A 17,550-nucleotide genomic window follows, 5' to 3' on the forward strand; every position below is an offset into this window, starting at 1 on the left:
TTTGACCCAAAATCAGCCTGCAGTGATGTACATTAGTCTTCAACAATATAATTTTTCATAATTATATGGACAATTATCTCTCTGCAGAGTTTTCACAGAAAACATTAAAAAAATTAAAGCTTGAGATCATGATGAGCAGAGGAAGGGTTAATAATAATTTATGTCTTTTCATATACATTTCAGGCTACAAAAACTTCAGAGTTCAGGCATTTGTTTTGTAACAAAGCTACTGTTGAAAACACAGAGGTCTCATGTGAACAAACACCATCACTGGATAGCATTGTACAGCAATTTTGCCTTGATGTACTCTCACATGCACCCTCGTAAGGTCAAGCTAACTGTACTGGCTACAGCACTGCATAAAATAATTTACTTTGTTGCTTAGAGCTTTTTATTATAATCCGCATATTAGTGTTCTGTCACAGTGACACAAAATGTATCACAAAATGCAGTCATCCATTTCCTAAAAAACTATGTTTTCCCAAAGCATTTACAGTTTGACTTTGACCTAGTCACTGAAGTAGAGGAGTCTTATTGACTGGAGGCATTATTTGTGAGAGGTTTTTTAGCAATACAATAGAAATTCAGTCAGAAAATTATACAGAAAGGAAAGCAAACTACAGAGAGGACAGAAGGGCACCTGGGGACTAGACAGGAATGGTTGGTCAAGAAAGCTGCATTGTTGTGGGGGTAAGAGGGTGAAGTGGATAAGTGCCTTTTGTAACATGCTGGATGTCACATCTTCTTCCTGATTTCTTTCAACAACACAGAACATTGTGCAGAGTGCACTAATCCAACAAATGCCTGTACAGAAAATACACATTTGTGTGTTCAAATGTCCATAATAAACCCTGCTTGGAACAAGGGCTATTCCAGGCCATAAATATTATTGGCTGCCTGAGTCCTACACACTAGAGTAGTGCTGTTTCTAATAATTTTCTGAATGGTGAAGTGTAATGAGAAAGTTTTAAAATGTCTGAAAAAGGGCAAAGGAATTTAAGCAAAATTCAACGTAAAACAACATGGTCTGAAAAGGTCTGTGATGGCCTTTCCAATGAGAAAAGTGGGACTGTGTTTTCATTGTTTTGCCATATTTAGCTGGGCACCACTGTGTCCAGCACATGGCATCTCAAAAAGCCTACAGGCTGCTCTGCTGTTGCAGTTTGAACCCTTTGAAAATTATATTTTTTTATATGTCCTGAAAAGGAGATTTATTGCACCATGGCAGAATCAGAAGATTAAAGATGCCATTTCAGGCAAACACAAGTCTGGAGAAACAGGCTGGTAGCCTACAAAAGCATGTAAACCCAGCTCTTCAGAACAATAACGATTGTCAAACTTATTTCTAAGAATTTCTGGATAATGACGGAATGAAATAAATTATTTTTTGTCTCAGAAGAAGCATTTACATGGATTGCCAAAGCCATGAACACATTTGCTTTGTTGGATTAGCTGTGCTGTGTGGCCTGTAGCACTTGTAGGTATTTGTTACCCTCCAGCTCGCTCTAGCCGGATGGAATGTGCTCTGCCGTCGTGGAACTCGCCAGCTTCGGGTCTGACAGTGATCCTGTGCGGATCCCGGATCCCGGTGGAGACGTGCACTTCCAGCCGACCTCGGTTCAGGAACACGGCATAGTAGGCCTGCAAGGTACATGTTGGATTGAAGAGATAAGTTACATTTGGAAATAAATGATTTCACTTAGTTTTACATTAATGTGTATGTTTTATTGTCTTACACTGGCTGTTAATGTGCTCACTGTGGACAAGACACTGCTCTTTCAGTTCTGCTGCTTCTGCTTCAGACTCCAGCATTTTTATAATGAGGAAGGGGTAAAATGTGGTTATAATGGAAAATGTCAACTGAAGATTTAACTCTCTATCTATTTTCAGGGAAGGACGGGGACTTGTAACCTACAATTCTTCTCATTTACGACATTAAAGGACCTGCTCTTAAACTCATCAAGCCCCTTGATCTCAGCTTGAGTTCTGTGTTTGGAGGGCTGGCAAATCATGCCAGTGGTTACTCCAGCACCAGTATCATACTGTAGCAGATTTCAGGATCTAAACTTCAGTTAATATAGCAATAAGAAGTCATATTCACCTCTGTGACCTGAAGAGCTGGGAAATGATGAAGGAGCCCCTAACCTGAAGACAATGTCATCCAGGTGAGCCATTACAATGTGCTGTCCCTGGAGTGTGTTACTCTAGGTCACCAAGAGCTCTCTTCCAAAACAGCCAAAAAGGAGAATAATGAAATATCACTTCCCAGAAGTCCTGAACAAAGAATGCATCAACACAATCTCTTTATTGCTGTTGTAGTGTGCCTGTCTGTCAGGATTTTAATCCAGATTTAATCAAGGCTTGAATAATTTCTAACCATTTCTCTGTGTTCACCACCTTTTTTTTTCTTTTCGTCTTAGGGAAATTAGAATGATACTCATTTATGTCTCTATGAGCAGGACTGAGAGAGTTTCCAAGTATTAATAGTGCATAAGCAGTCCTCAAAATGAGTGAAGAACAGGATTTTCTAATATTTGGGTAGTATTTTCTAATATTTGGGTTTGGTTAAAAAAACCCAACACGGAATATAATAGAAATCTGCTGCTTAGCAACAAGCAATGGATACATGACTGTAAATCTGTAAGAGAAACAATTTCTCCAAGACAAAAAAACAATTCTGAGCTTCTATTAGATTCTTCATCAGATGAAGGATGACACTAGAAATAATTTATTCCAAGTACCTGAATTTTAACTTAAGCATAAACATCTGTCAGTGTCTTGAAACAAACTCTGGCAGTTCAGTAGAACTGTGGGGTTTTTTTTTAATATTTTAAAATATTTAATCTTTATTTTTTTTTTAAATCTCTTACATGTCCTGTCTGCCTGCGCTTTCTCTTCAGGGGAGCAGCTTTCCTTGCAGAGTGCCTGCGCTTTCTCCTGGGGGGAATAATAGTGCCACTTGTGCCAAACAAGATGATCCCAGACTCATTCCTGGTGCTGAAGGAGAGATTGATTTCTGTGCCCACATCAAAGGAGACTGGCTGCAGTTCCACAAAACCTGGCTTGGAGAAGCTGACTGTGTGAATGTTCTGTAGGAAGGAAAGGACAGAAAAGTGCATTAGTAGAATTAAAAGCAACATTATGAATGCACAGGAAGATTTCTGAACTAAAATAATAAACTATGTAAATACAACTAGTGTGAAAAGATGGAAAGTAATAAGAAACACTTAGCAATTTATTCCTCAAAGTGTTCTGCAAACACTTTTAGATTATCTGTTTACATCTGGCATCATTATGGTATTTGTGGAATCCTGTCTTACAGGAAGGCAAAGCTCCAGTTTTATGTCAATATACCCTCTTGGATTAAAAATAACTGCTCAACGTTGTTTTTATTTTATGTATGTACTTTCCATTGAGTTAATACAGTTGGAGCTTGCTTTTAAATCTATACAATAGGTAATAAAACCCGATATGAACGTAAACTATTATTTGTCAGATGTGCTGAGAGAATACTTTTCATTAATCTTCATTACTTCATTAAGCACCACTGCTTTCTTGGTTACTCAGAGTCGTAAATGAAGCACTTGTTGCATATGGCCCAACTCGTCAGACACTGGTAGCCATTAACACAATTTAAAGAGTAGAATATGTCATCAAATAATAATTCAGTGCATACTCCCAAAGATTTTCTGTCATCGCTGCCAACTCATATATTCTTCCAGATGTGGAAGACCAATCTATAGAAACAGCGACTTTTTCGAAAGTAGTTTGCCATTTTTGCAGTACAGCAGAACTGTTTCCAGGTCAAGAAATAAAAAATTATGCCAGATAAAATCATTGCTGGTGGTGCCCACCTTTCTCTGAAATCTAAGGACATCTAAATGATTGAACACATACCCAGTCTTTATCCTTTAGTTTTTTTCACTCCTTTTTAATTTTCCTACATCTTCTTTTGTAAAATTAGAATATTTTATTTCCCCAAGAAAAGGGTTAATCCAATTAGATTTCATACTCTGAAAGTGAAACCTCAAGTGTTAAAAAATAATGGGAAAGGCAAAGTATTTCCTAAGATTCATAGCAACAAAAGAAAATGAACACAACTACCCTTTCCTGTTTCAGAAAGAATATACTATAAATCAAAACAAATATATACCTCTCTATCTAATTTTTCCTGAAGCCAAATTTGTAAGATTTAAAAGCATTTGAAAAATCTGCTTGTTTACAATTTAGCTTTACCACAAACTTGAAAATATGGATCTCATAAAAAATCTGGTCTAATATCCCATTTGAGAGTCCTACTGTTGTGTACTTTTTGCTCTGATCAAGGCCAAAGGTGCAATGGATAAACTCAGCAAAATAGGGCCCTTGTCTTTATTTTGGCCCAGCCAAGTTCCAGTTGCTGTTCAAAGTAAAGTTTTAATGTTTTGTAGGAAAAAAATATTTGGAGCGCATCGGATTAACAACAACTCATTTGGATTTATTGTAATGGCATCTGATATGAAATATCAGATATATGGTATATATGGTATCTGTGAGATATATGGTATATATGGTATCTAATGGATATCTTCCACCTCCTAGCAAAACTATCTTAAATAGTAGAGATTTCTAGGGAAGAAATAAAAACTATTTATTGGGACACAAATGTCAGTGGAAGTATTTTTTTGTATAAAATTCTTTTCCATGGAAAATTACTAAATTCTCTCCCAAATTTCACATCAGATTCCTTGAAATCTATATACACTGAAAGGCTGTTAATTGCAAGCATCAACAACTGAAAACAGATGCATTTAAAGCTAAAATAACACCAATTTTGCACATTCTTAGTGATCAGTAAGAAATGTTCCTTCCAGCTCATGACAGTAAGTATTCATACCTGAGGTTTTATATAGTGAATGGCTTTATAATAACAATTAAAAAAAATTAAATCAACGTGTTTTATGTGCATCAGATTTTTTTTTAATTTTTGCAGTGTTGTCAATGCCTACCTCCATTAATGTCAGTAATTACCATTTTAGTCAGCTGAAACAAAGCTAAACCACTGCTAAGCAGTTCAGAAAATCCTATCCTTTAGAGGTAGGGATATCACAATTGGCCAGGGACACTCTCCAAGAAGGCAGGACCTGAAAAATTGGTCTACTTGCTGATCAGACTTACTCATCTTTCTTTCTCTTAAATGCTACTCTTGATTTTAAGGTTAGATTCCCATCCCAAGGAATATACTACATACAATTAATCTACTATGCCATAAAATTAGAAACCAGAAAACACTTATAAACATTAAGGCCAAAATACATGGAAATCAGACTAACCTCTAGTGTGCATCCTTTGGTTAGACCAACAAAGTCAGGACTGCTCAATATGTTATAGGGTGTCCTTGAAATTTCAATGTCTTTGAGGCAACCTGTGTATTTCTCTAAGTTCACTTCAGGCCTAAAAAACATTTAGAAGTACAATGTGTTTTCAAAAATAGAGTTTAGGGAGAACAGTCAGCCAGACACACATATGTACACTTTCAGTGGCACAGATGCTTTATTTTTATTTTTACTGCACACATACACTTGAATTTGTGTTGCCTTCTACAATCTATCAGCGCACATTGCACTCTTCCTTGCATCACTCAAAGTTGTAACAAGAGGTTCATCTCATCTCCAACTGACAACAGTCCCCTTCTCAATTCTTTCTTTCTTTTCTTAAGGGTTTTTGGTTGGTGGTTTTGTTTTCTGTGTTTTTCCTTTGATAAAGGAGAATTATCACCTTTGGTGTTAAAACACAGTGAGCTACGAAATAAGGAAGTTGTTGTTCCTTAGGCAAAGCGGAAAGATGTAAGCTAGGAAATCATAACAGTAAGGAGAGATTTTAACTGGAAGACATTTTTCATTTCTCTTTTTGCATGCTAGATCCAATGAAAGGAGAACTTTAGCAGAGTACAAATATTTGAATAAAGTTTTGGCCCACACACTTCAGGAATAAAATCAGGTGGACTGACATTTATATTTCCAGTATCTTTCTTATGAAAATTGCTGCATATTTTCTTAGGACATAGCAATACATCTGACTTTTTCAGGCAGTTAAACAAAACAAAGCACTTGGGTTTGTTACAAAATGTGACTATCCATCCAAAACAGGAAAATACTGTAATGGAATTCAAGTTCCATGTTTGACTCATCAGCCGGCTGATGAGAGGAAATAAGAAACCCTTTGAAAGTAACACCAAAACTATCACGTTTGATTGCAAATGTTCGATTTCCCAGGCCCCGGTACACCAGAGTGAGACCATAACTGCTGGTAACATCTGAACCAGGCTTGCCAGAAGAAAAGCCTTATAAAGTCACTTCAGAAAAAAACCCTGCCATTGATACCATGGAGAGTAAATCCAAAAAGAAAAAAGAAAGCACAATTTAATTCACTAAAAAGTATTACCCATGAGTGTTTACTAGAGTATCTGAATAGTATCAACAGCTCAAAGAGAGAAAAATTAATTTGGGAAATAAATAAGGACTTAAAACTGGGGTGCGGTGGGGAAGGGGGGAAGCAACAACCATTTCAGTTCCCTGGAAGGAAAAAAAACATTTTAAAGAATATTAATTACAAAATAAAAGCAATTTGCACAGATACTAATCAGCTGCGTGTTTTGGCACTGAAAGCCATTCTTTGCACTACAGCCAACCGAGCAAGCGTGATGTATTCTCTGGCAAATTAGTACTCTCTGCATAAGTTAAAGCAAGCATCTGGTTTACTAAAATGATCCATATGCTGCTTTAGTTACAGTCAAGTAGCTATGTTGACCTTTCAGTTTTTTTTTTTTTTCCTATCTCTTCTCCAGTTCCTTTATGGATTTATCTCCCAGCAGAAGAACAGTTTTGCTGTTATCATCGTCACTGGAGCCCATAATATTTGCCATCCAGAAATCATTCTTGATACTACCTTTCCTGCCTTTTTCCTGCCTTGTCCAGGGACAGACTGTCCTCATCCTGTCTTGTTAAAAAGAGCTGCTGTTATAATTCCCAACCCATACCACAGAATCACAGAGTGGGTAAGGTTGGAAGGGAGCACTGTGGGTTGTCTGGCTCAACCTCTTTGCAAACACTGAACACTTGCTTGATGTTTTCTTAAGACTTCTTTTTTTTTTTTTTTATTTCTTTTTTCCTTTCCAAAATACACCACATAAGGTCCAAGTTCACTAAGATCTTCCGTAATTCTTTGTTTTTTCGGATTTTTTTCTAAGTTCCTTTTTGTGAAAACAGGCCAGTTTTACAGGAAAACAAACAGCAATTTCTGGAGCTTGAGAGAAAATAGTCTTTCTAAAGTTCAGGGCAGGAGTATGGGGGTGAAGTTGTATTTTTCCAATTCAAGCCAGGAATTAGGCTGCAAAACACAGCGAAGATCACTTCATATCTGAGCATACTAAAGCAAAAGCGATGGATACAAATAGCTGTAAACTGAAACCACAGTCAGAAATAAGTGACCTCCCCTCTCTGCCCCCCATACTCCTGTTCTGAACACGAGAAGCGGCAAATTTCACAAAAAATCTCCACCGTGCTCTCATGCTCTCCTCAGTGACTACTTCAGTGCGTCTGAGCAGGGCGCTGCCCACCTCCCGTGGGATTATACATCCCCTACATCCCGGCGGTCGGCGCCCGGGTCAGCCAGCAGCTGGCTGAGATCCGCGTCCCGGGCACCGCAGCGCCACGGGCAGCACACGGCTGAAGGAGGCAGCAGCTGCGAGAGGAAAACAAAAGCTGCTTGTGTAGGTGTGTGCACAGCCGGAACGTGACGGCGGTGAGCACTCGGGAGCAGCTCAGAATGCTCAGCTCTTACAATGAACTAAGAGCCCTAGCGGAGCAGCTGCTCTGAACACTGCCCAAGCTGCTGCTGCTGCGGTGCCACCCGCGCTAAAAGCTGCGCTTTAACTAGACACATGCAAGTCATGCAGATAATCCGATTGTTTTTACCTTGCCTTCATACTGGGGAGAGAAATAAAGACAAGAAAAGGAAAAAACAACATGGCGTTAATTGTAGCAAGTGGTACTTCTTGTATTGTTGTTCCGTGATAGAACGGTACTTATACTTAGTATTAAGTATACTTAATACTTAGTAGCAAGGTTCAGCCATTTCACAGGGAAGGAGGTGTACACCATTTACAAACAACATACAGTAAAAGGTGGGATTCTAGGTATGCTATCAGGCTATAACAATTAACTGGTTTACTCCGCAAAGAGCTGCCATAAAACCTAACGCATCAGAGGGTTTTTGTAACTTGATACTATATTTGGTCATGAGCAGAAGCAAACCATGTAAAAGAATTTGGCAGAACCGACACGACCTGATAATTACAAAGTCATGGATACCTCAGTGTCTATTGTTCGCATTAGCTCAGCTTTGCCCTAATCCCCCTTTCACTACTTTTGATTCTAATTTACCACAGCGTTAATCTTGCCTCAGGCACTGACAAATCATAGCTGTAGGCAGAACGGTTACCACAGGTCAAAGTAGCTGTGGTACACTGATTTTCTGGGCAGCCACAAAGGAAGTGGAAGATAATTGCTCTAGACGTTTTGTTATGCACTGGTGTGATTTCACAATTACATAATATAGTGTTTTATTTCGTGAGTAAAACAGATCTTAGATCTTTTTATTGCTGGGTGATTTGACATCAGAGGTCAACGATTATCCTAATAAATTAACAAATATGTCCATTCTTTTAGCAGCAGACAAGTCTGTGGATTAAACACAACAGTTCCTTGTGCACAAGACCACTTCAAGGCTCTCATTATGCCATTTAGTTAAAGCTGACATAGATTAATGGGCCTGTTTCTGTGTTGCTCATCTGTTCATTGTAGCACAGAATTTTCTTGTTCTTGTCATTGCAAAACTGCTGAATATTCATTTAAACTTTAAATAAGTTTTTTGGTCTATTTAAAGACATGAAACAAAGTCACTAAATTCAAGTAGCTGTTATCCCATTTCTTTAGGTTATTTATGTTGAAGTTAACATTTGTGAATATCACTACACAATATTAAAAAAATAATTACTGGGAATTTTATTTGTGTAGGAAATTCAGGATCAGACTTCTGAAGGGAAAATATTTCATTCTGCTTACATTAAATATATGAAAAGTATCGTATCATATTCTTTAAGTCCTGAACACAGGAGGAATTTTATCTAAGCAGACCAGGAACTAAAATCTACAAATAATTTAAAATAATATTTAAGCAAAATATTTTAATACATATTTAAAGTATACTGACACTGATAATGCAAAAACATGGACACTCATCAAGCAGTAATCCCACGTGGAGTTGTCTGTAGGTCAATTTTTTTACTCATGCACAAAGTAAACATTTGTCCTTCCTTAATTTTATGAAGGTATTGAGCCAATTCTCTGAATCTGCAGTCACAAATTCTGTGCATCAAACAAATACTTAAAGATACAGCTACATCATGGTTCTTGGACAGAATCAGAAAGAAGCACTGCTCTGCAAGTCTCATTTCCATTGCATGTGTGTAAGGTGAGCTGTGTGAAATACAAAACATATGCAAATAAAGCACTATTCTGCTGTGGCAGTACAGGGTACATTGGGAATTCACCATTCACTTACTGCAAGTGAACTTGAGAAGCAAATGCAGAGAATAAATACATTGTATTTACATTCCCTTACCAAGACTAAAGAAATTGGTTTGAGCCACATTACCTTAGATTTCTCAGAGTTGGCAATCCCCCAAAATATATTTTCTCGTGCCCTTTTAAGTTGAGTCCAAAGTGGCTGCCTGTAGATGTTGTTGCTACAGTCTCTTCTTCATTAGTGTCTATGTCTACAATTGATATGTTGGCTAAAAGACATTTGAGATTAGTTACAAAATATCCATCATTAACAATGATGTTTTAATGTAAGAAACCAACAGAAAAACATTTGGAGAGTTAACAGCTGAGGGAAGAGACAAGGAGGGCTGTATTTTGCAATTAAGACCCTGGATTTCCACATTATCAATTATGGGCAGGGGATGAAAGCTGCACTTTTTTGTTTCCATAACAACCTGAAAAGCCATAGCAATTCTGTACACTTTATATATTCTCTAAACCTGTTTCCATTTGGTGCCTTCTTTGTGTAATTCCACTGTAATTTGGAGCTAAAACTTCAGGACATAGTCATGACAAGAGATCATTTTACATTTAATTTGTGATCTCAGTCCAAAGATTGCCTCTTGAACAGGATTTTTAGCGTAAAAGTTTATTAAGCACTGACATTATGTGCCTTAGAGATTGGTGATCACTCACTCTAAACCACTTACAAACCCAAAGCAGTCAGTTGCTGTCATGTCCAATCTCAGTCTGCAGTCAGTGATGTGCTACATACAACCATCCTATTTAGGTGTCTGTCCATGTATATTTTTTAATGTATGGATTAATACAGAATATAAAGTTCAATAAAAGAAATAAGACTTGGTGACAAATGCTGAGCAGGCCTCAAGATATATAGGGGCAAAAAAAAGGATTTCTTTCCTTTCTTCCTTGATAATCGAATAGACAGACTTTCTGCTACACCTTACCAAAACTAGATTAATTTTCCTTTCATTTCTATACCTGTATCTTTTTTATAAACACATGATGTTTGAATGCTATTGATAAATTACAATTATGTGACATTGTATTTTATATTAATACCTCCCGGGTTAAATATGAACTATGATAACTGGCTAGCAATAAGACATTCCTCCTCTAAAGGTGCAGCAAATCTGCAAGTGAGACCACTAAATTACTTTGGTCACTGTCCCAACTTCCAGGTCTACTTCAGCTAAATGACAAGGAAGAGGGACTATGTGTGAGGTGTGAAGGCCAGGTAGAGAGCTGGCACTGCAGGGGGCAGAGGCAGAGGAATGTGTTTAAGGGCTTGTGGTGACCCTGAAGATTCAGAATGCAGTAAAAGTTCAAACTGCAAAAGCTTGTATGTCACAATAAAATGAATTCAGCTCAGGTAAGATTCTGCCAGCCCTATAACCAGACTACAAAATAAAAAAAAAAAAAAGGGTTTGCCAGCATGATAACCAGTAGTCTTTGTGATCTTATCAAATTCTACCACTTCACATTTTGTGCCAGTAACATGTTGAAGAATTAGTAGAACTTCTGGAGATGTTCCCAGTTGTTTCCATGCAGATTCAGTTCATGATACAATGCAGATCATTAGGGAAGATAAAGTAGGGGTGTTTGTCTAGTTAGATAGGATCAATACTAATGTCACTGCTTTTTTTAAGCACTTTGGTATATGCTGAGCATGAGAGGACTGTAAAAGCTATTGCTGTCCTAACAAAAATCACACATGTGTTTCATAATTTGGAACATGAATCTGATGAAAACAACTTCTTTTTGATGAAAAGAAGCCTTTTTTGAAAGTGATGAGAAGACTTCTTTTCTCCCCAGTCAGAGGAATTTTAGAATGCAAGTTATGATTGTATAAAATAATCATGCCTGAAAAATAGACTACCTTCATAAAGCACTATTTGACAGTGCAATCACTCAACCACAACTTAACACACCTATAACCTAAACAAAATAAGTTGCTAAATCACCAGAATTTATAATTCTCACAGCACCATCCCTGTGATTAGAAGGTTAGGTGTACTGCACAGATAACTGGAAAAGTCATGCTGCTGACACCACAGGAACTTACCTTGCTTTTGAATTCTTGACAGGGTGAAAGATTTCCATTTGCCATCATTATGATTTTGGTTGCTGATAACTGAAGCTGTACCTGAACCCAGGTCATAGCTGACCTTTATACGCCCACCGCTGAGTTCTACACTCATGAAATCCTTCTGTTAATGACAAGGGTTAGATACACCATTATGATTCTTGTCCGTTTTGGTAAGAGGCATAAGACATTAAATAAACACTTTTTAACCCTGGGGGACTACAGACAACATTTTTCAAGCTTTAAAAAATGCCACAACTCATACATTTACTACCCAGGACTCTCACATACAAAAGTCTGATGCCAAGCCCTTTTTTCCCCTTACATTCTCTTTTGGATTACTAATTTAGCTGGAATTTTGCTGGCATCTTAGTTGCAGTTTTGATGAGATGGCTGCACTTTTATTTTAGACTGAAGATAAAAATGGACATTATAATTACCTGAAACTAATATTCAGCTTTGAGTGTATGTTTCTACTATAATCAGCATATTTATTGCATATCTCAGCTAGATTTAAACTTGCAAGGTAGAAAGCAAAAATAGCGAAGATGGTGAAGTGGGCATGTTTTGCCAGATTTCCAGAGAGTAATCTATGGAAGTCACAGAGCAACAGAGAGATGGAGACAAAGAGAGCTATGAACACTCTTGATTTCATCAACCACTGGCACCAGTACACAAGCAGTAACTGGAGATGGCTGGCTGGAGCAATAATATATGCTGCACTATCTCCAGAAAAAGAGCTGGCAGGATACAAAGACCAAAACAAATAGCCAGAGAACTGGACAGCACGAAAGCCACTAGGTAAGTAATGGAACTATGATCCAGGATGTAAATGTACCAGAGAAATTTTTATTATCATTTTGCTCATGGCCAGTTCCACCTCTTCTCAGAGTAAAACTGAACAAACTCAGTATTCTAGATGCTTAGGCATGTCTATCCATGCATCATTAGAAAGAGTATCTTCCAAGTTTTTACGTGGTGGGACAGTATCACAAGAAACAAAATATACCAGGGACCAGTTGCTTGTGTTTTTGAGATTTCAATTAAATATTTTTTCATAGAAAAATACATAAGTCACAAATAATGATCTAAAATAATCGAAAATAATGACTTTAATTATGCTTTCAATATTAAAAGTTCATTAGAAAAGCTACATACATATTTCATTATCATAATAAGATTCTAGCTTTTCCGACAGTCAGTCAGGAGGAGGACTCCTCTCCTTGATAATTCCAGCTATTTTGATAATTATTTCCAAAATACAGGAATCTGTAATAAGACTGATTTACACAAACACAGTTTTTTTAAAGTAGCAAGTGCTCAGTAACTCTTTAAGACATCAGTGAAAACTACTGTACATAATTTCTGCCCCATATGAAAAGGATAAGGGAAAGACCCTGTCAGTCATGCAAATCAATCTGGATCAGAAATGCCAAAGATGAGTTATTCAGATCTGGACAGGTGTCTTTATAAATAATTTCTCCTTGTTATGGACACACATTTGACACTGTCTTCACTTGGCCAGCAATGAGGCATCATACCAGGACAGTGGTACCTTAAATTACTCATTGCTTTCATGATCTGGTGAATTCAGTGACTGCAAAGATGGCCTGAAACGTGCAAGGAGCACAGAGGTTCGCTGGCTGTTCTTACCAAGTCATCAGTAGCAAGATACATCAGCAGAGCATTTGATGAGAAGGTCCTGAACTTGAACATGACTGTGGAAATATTGGGGTTCCAGCGGATGGGGCGGCTCACCATGGCATAGCTGTCACCATCAAACTGCACTGTTCCTTCACCGTCTGCCACCTGTGGGCTGAAAAGAACAATTCCAACCTTTTTTTTTTGCCACGTGAAGGTAAAATAAAAAGTGCAGGGCTAGGGAAATGTGGACACAGCTCCTGGGAGTCTTCCTGAACTTGGTTCAATGTCTTATCAAACCTCCCGCTGACAGGCACAGGATTTCCCATTGTATTTTGAGAATGCAAACTCCTTTCTTTTGTGGGGTCTCTGCTCACTACTGTGGCGGCTGTGAAAGCCACCTTGAGGCAGTGGACTCTGCTCCATGCCACACAGGAGTGCAGGCACCCTCATCACAGCTGTCTGTGAGCCACACTCAGTTCACTGTGGTTCTAGGAGCCCTTCTATCATAGCCCTCTCACACCAGCCCAGTTCTGGTAACTCAATGACCACACTTACAACCCAGACTGGCAGCTTCTCCTCTCGGTGGAATTGCAACCTAACTCCTGTTGCATGCACATTGGAATGTGCTGGCTGCTGCGGAATTTCCTGCTACTTACCACCAAATGTAATGTCACTGCAGGCAGGTTTCCTAAAGAAGCACCGTGAGAAACAGTGGGTGCTGTACCTACCTGACGGCACACCCTTTGCAGTCACCTTCGATATCCCTGAAATTCCAGAGTCCTATTGGTTTGCTGTCTAGAAAGGTTTCCCCCATACAGCCAGTGAAGGTGGTGACTCTTACAGCATCTGACTTCTGCAACAGAGAACACAAACCTCCTCAGAATTGAATTTGAAGTAAACTACTGCATCTGAAAACATAACTGGTACAAAAATTATAAGAATAAATACCATATAAAATTCCAAATAAAATAATTTTAAAAACCCCATAAGATGTTTAGTAATATTTTAAATATCAAGAGCATTATTTAATCTGAGAAGCCCTCCTACAGAACAACTGATCAGTGAAAATGTGAATTGAACTTTGTATCAGTCTGAATGGGAAAGACCTTTTAGATCCGAGACTCTTGGGAAGGCCTAGGGAGAACCAGTCCTGAAAAACAAGGGGCTGCTTTGGCTTCCACCATCAGTTTTCCTGGCTCTTCAGAGAGCTGGCTGCTCTCACCTGTTCAAGGCCTAGCTGGGTTTTCATCTCAGACTTTCGAGAAACGACTATGAGCAATCTTGCCATAGTCCACAATACAATAAGCAAAGTGTTTCTCTTGTAATGCTTGAAACACTGGAAATTGAGCAGACTGTCCAAGCTAAAAGACAGGCTGAGAACTCAGCTGTTACACATGTAACAGTTCATGCTGAATTTTGGATGCAGAAAAATGTGCAGAGGGCAAAGCAATTAAAACACATGTCCCATCAGAACTCATTAAACTAGGATTGTGCACATAGACTAATGCTCATTAGAACATAACATGTTCCCATGATGAAGGTAGTAATAGTTGGCAGTACACAGAGTACTCCACTAAAAATTATGCTTCTAAAAATACCCTGATTCATTTAAATTTCAGTTCATCAATATGAGCTGATTAAAAATCTATACACTTAGCTATTTGAGATAGACAAGCACCTGCTGTTTTTACAGCAATTACAAATATTAAGATCTTGCAAGAGAACATGGAGAAGTGCAATTTGAAAATACTCAAGGAAAAGTATGACTCAAAAGACTTAATGTGCTACTGATATTTCCCAAGGTAATTGTATAGGTTTTAATTAGCAACAAGTATGAACTTAATGTCACTTCTAAGAAATTCATGACATCTAAGTATCATAGTCTTCTACAAGTCAGATGAAAAATGTTTTTAAAAACTGAAAATGAACTTTCTTTTTGGATACACTGCAGAAATGCATGCAAAAAGGGATGTGGACAAAACTGTAGGACAAATCTAAAGCATTCTAAACCCCAATAATATGAAAAAGCAGATTTCTGAGTCAGCAGCCTAAGATATATCAGCAACCTTGATAAACTGTCCAAAGAGCTGCACAGTTTCAGAAAAGTCTTAGTAAAGGTCTTCATTTTGTGAGCCTTACAACTGTGCCACATGATGACAGAAATTCCCAAAAAAACCAGAAGTTGTATTTTAATTCAGAGACTGTACTTGAACAAAACAAATCTGACAGTGTTTAAAACTCTATATTGCAAATATACCAACCATATCAAACTTAAAATAGACTGCTTTCTTACTGCTGCCCTTGTCTTTATTTACCTGGAGAGAAAAAAAGAATTCAGGAAGATTTTCCTGACTAAAACGAAAAACTAGAGAGTTCTTCAGAAAATATTTGGACAATATTTTTCTCAACCTTACTGAAGTTGAAAACAGCTGTTCTGACATTGAGTTTTGCACTTCAATTTTTCTGCACATTGTGTTATTTTAACATTTGAGGACATATATAACCTTGAGAGTAAAAAAAGTTCAGTGAGTTCACTATTTGGGAAAGTCTAAATTTGAGCTTCTTTTCAAATGCTAAAATATTGATCAGGAACAGAATAGGTGATTTAAATTGTTTTGTAAAGAATGTCATTAGAAAATAAGTGCTAATTAGCTTTTATTGAAGAATAATTTTTTTCAGAGATTTCTGTCTATTCTATTTGGCATACATCTTCTATTCATTCCATGAAGTTTAGTGACGTATAAGATGTCACCAGAAAAATGAACAGACCAAAAAAAGAGAAAATAGATCAGGGGTATGATGTAGATATCTGTAAGGGAACAAGGAGGGAAACTGGAACAAAAATAAAGAAAATAAAGCAGAAACACCAAAAGCAGACTGCAAAGGAGGAGGTGATACTGTGGATACATGACAAAGATAAAATCCCAAATGCAAGGGAAAATATACTCTTGTATACATTGTTAGGAGACCAGAAATGTACAGGAACAGAAATGAGTTCCTGAAACTCAGGAACCAAAAGCCTGTCAGGGCAGCAGTGTGTCCAAGGTAAAGCATCCATCTAATCCAGCAGGAATTAGCTGTTCGGGCTAAATGCTGCATCAGTACAGCCAGCTACAGGGCTTCTGATCAGAAGGTGACATCGTGTGCAGTGAAATCTCGTATCTGTGCACCTTGGTCCAGGCAAATCCCAATAACCTTTCAAAAGCGCAAGTGTACTACTTGCAATTAAAGCATCTACTACAATGACATCAGCATATTAAAATTTACTATTTCTATTTTATGCAGTAACAAAATTTGTCCACACAAACAGCCAGCTAACACAGTACAACCAGAAAAGGCATTACCTTTATTTTTTCTGTTAAACCACCAACAAACAGCACAGCGTTAACATCCACATCCAGAATGGTATATCCAGGTGGGGATACTGCACTGAATGTGGCTGGCACGATGCTGGCTTTAGGACCATCCAGAGCTCGCACTGATATTGTGCCATTTTTTCCAGTCCTAGAGATATAAAAAAAATAATTTAAGCATACAATGTCAGTAGTTACACCAAACATAGGAAAACTCTATTTTAAATGGTGCCTTTTAACAGAAGCACACATCACTGACGTGATTTTGCCTTATTTTGATACAAATGATCACTTATGCCTGCATAAGCTAAAGACATCAACACAGAATCAGATCTTTTCCTCACCTGAACATCCTTTTTGAACAAAATTCACTATACACATGATGTGGACCTTGCATTGACAAAAAAAAGAATGTTTATTAGATTACATTTGAACTGAAATGAAGTGATAAAGCACTTCAGTTTCCTTCACTGTGAGAAACAGAATTCACATTTCCTGCAATGGAGCTGTCAGGCTGCTTTTCAAACAGTTACAAACCCCATTAGGTTCAAGAATATTACTTCATTGTTCTTTAGGAAACACATCTATTATTGATGGCAACACAATAGCATTTATTAACTGTTTCTGCATCAGTTTGTTTTCTACTCATTTGATATTAATGTACTAACTGGCACGGAAGGAGTTAGCTGACATATTTTTACAGCAGAAGGAACACACTGTGGAGAGATATGATTGCTGAATCCTCTTTCTGAAACTTCTAATAGATGGGTCTCACATTTACCAGTTTGCAGCCACCTGGGATGTCAGCAGCTGAAGAGGACTGCTGGTATATGACTGAAAGTGGCTCTCTCAGTAGTCTTGG

At 37.7% G+C, this 17,550-nt stretch overlaps 1 protein-coding gene across 4 annotated transcripts in view; it reads right to left on the reverse strand.

The window, feature by feature from the left end:
* Positions 1-17,550, reverse strand: part of LAMA2 (laminin subunit alpha 2) — a 335,421-nt gene that overhangs the window by 18,062 nt on the left and 299,809 nt on the right. For all 4 annotated transcript variants that reach the window (XM_030945040.1, XM_030945039.1, XM_030945038.1 and 1 more), the window contains 8 exons: positions 16,680-16,839; positions 14,064-14,188; positions 13,345-13,507; positions 11,671-11,815; positions 9,697-9,835; positions 5,313-5,433; positions 2,871-3,089; positions 1,493-1,641 (listed from right to left, as the gene is read on the reverse strand). In XM_030945040.1, coding sequence (XP_030800900.1) covers positions 1,493-1,641; positions 2,871-3,089; positions 5,313-5,433; positions 9,697-9,835; positions 11,671-11,815; positions 13,345-13,507; positions 14,064-14,188; positions 16,680-16,839 — 1,221 coding nt within the window. The remainder of the gene's footprint in view (positions 1-1,492; positions 1,642-2,870; positions 3,090-5,312; positions 5,434-9,696; positions 9,836-11,670; positions 11,816-13,344; positions 13,508-14,063; positions 14,189-16,679; positions 16,840-17,550) is intronic.

The sequence above is a fragment of the Camarhynchus parvulus genome, chromosome 3 (genome assembly GCF_901933205.1).
Source record: "Camarhynchus parvulus chromosome 3, STF_HiC, whole genome shotgun sequence".
In the NCBI taxonomy this organism is placed as follows: Eukaryota; Metazoa; Chordata; class Aves; order Passeriformes; family Thraupidae; genus Camarhynchus; species Camarhynchus parvulus.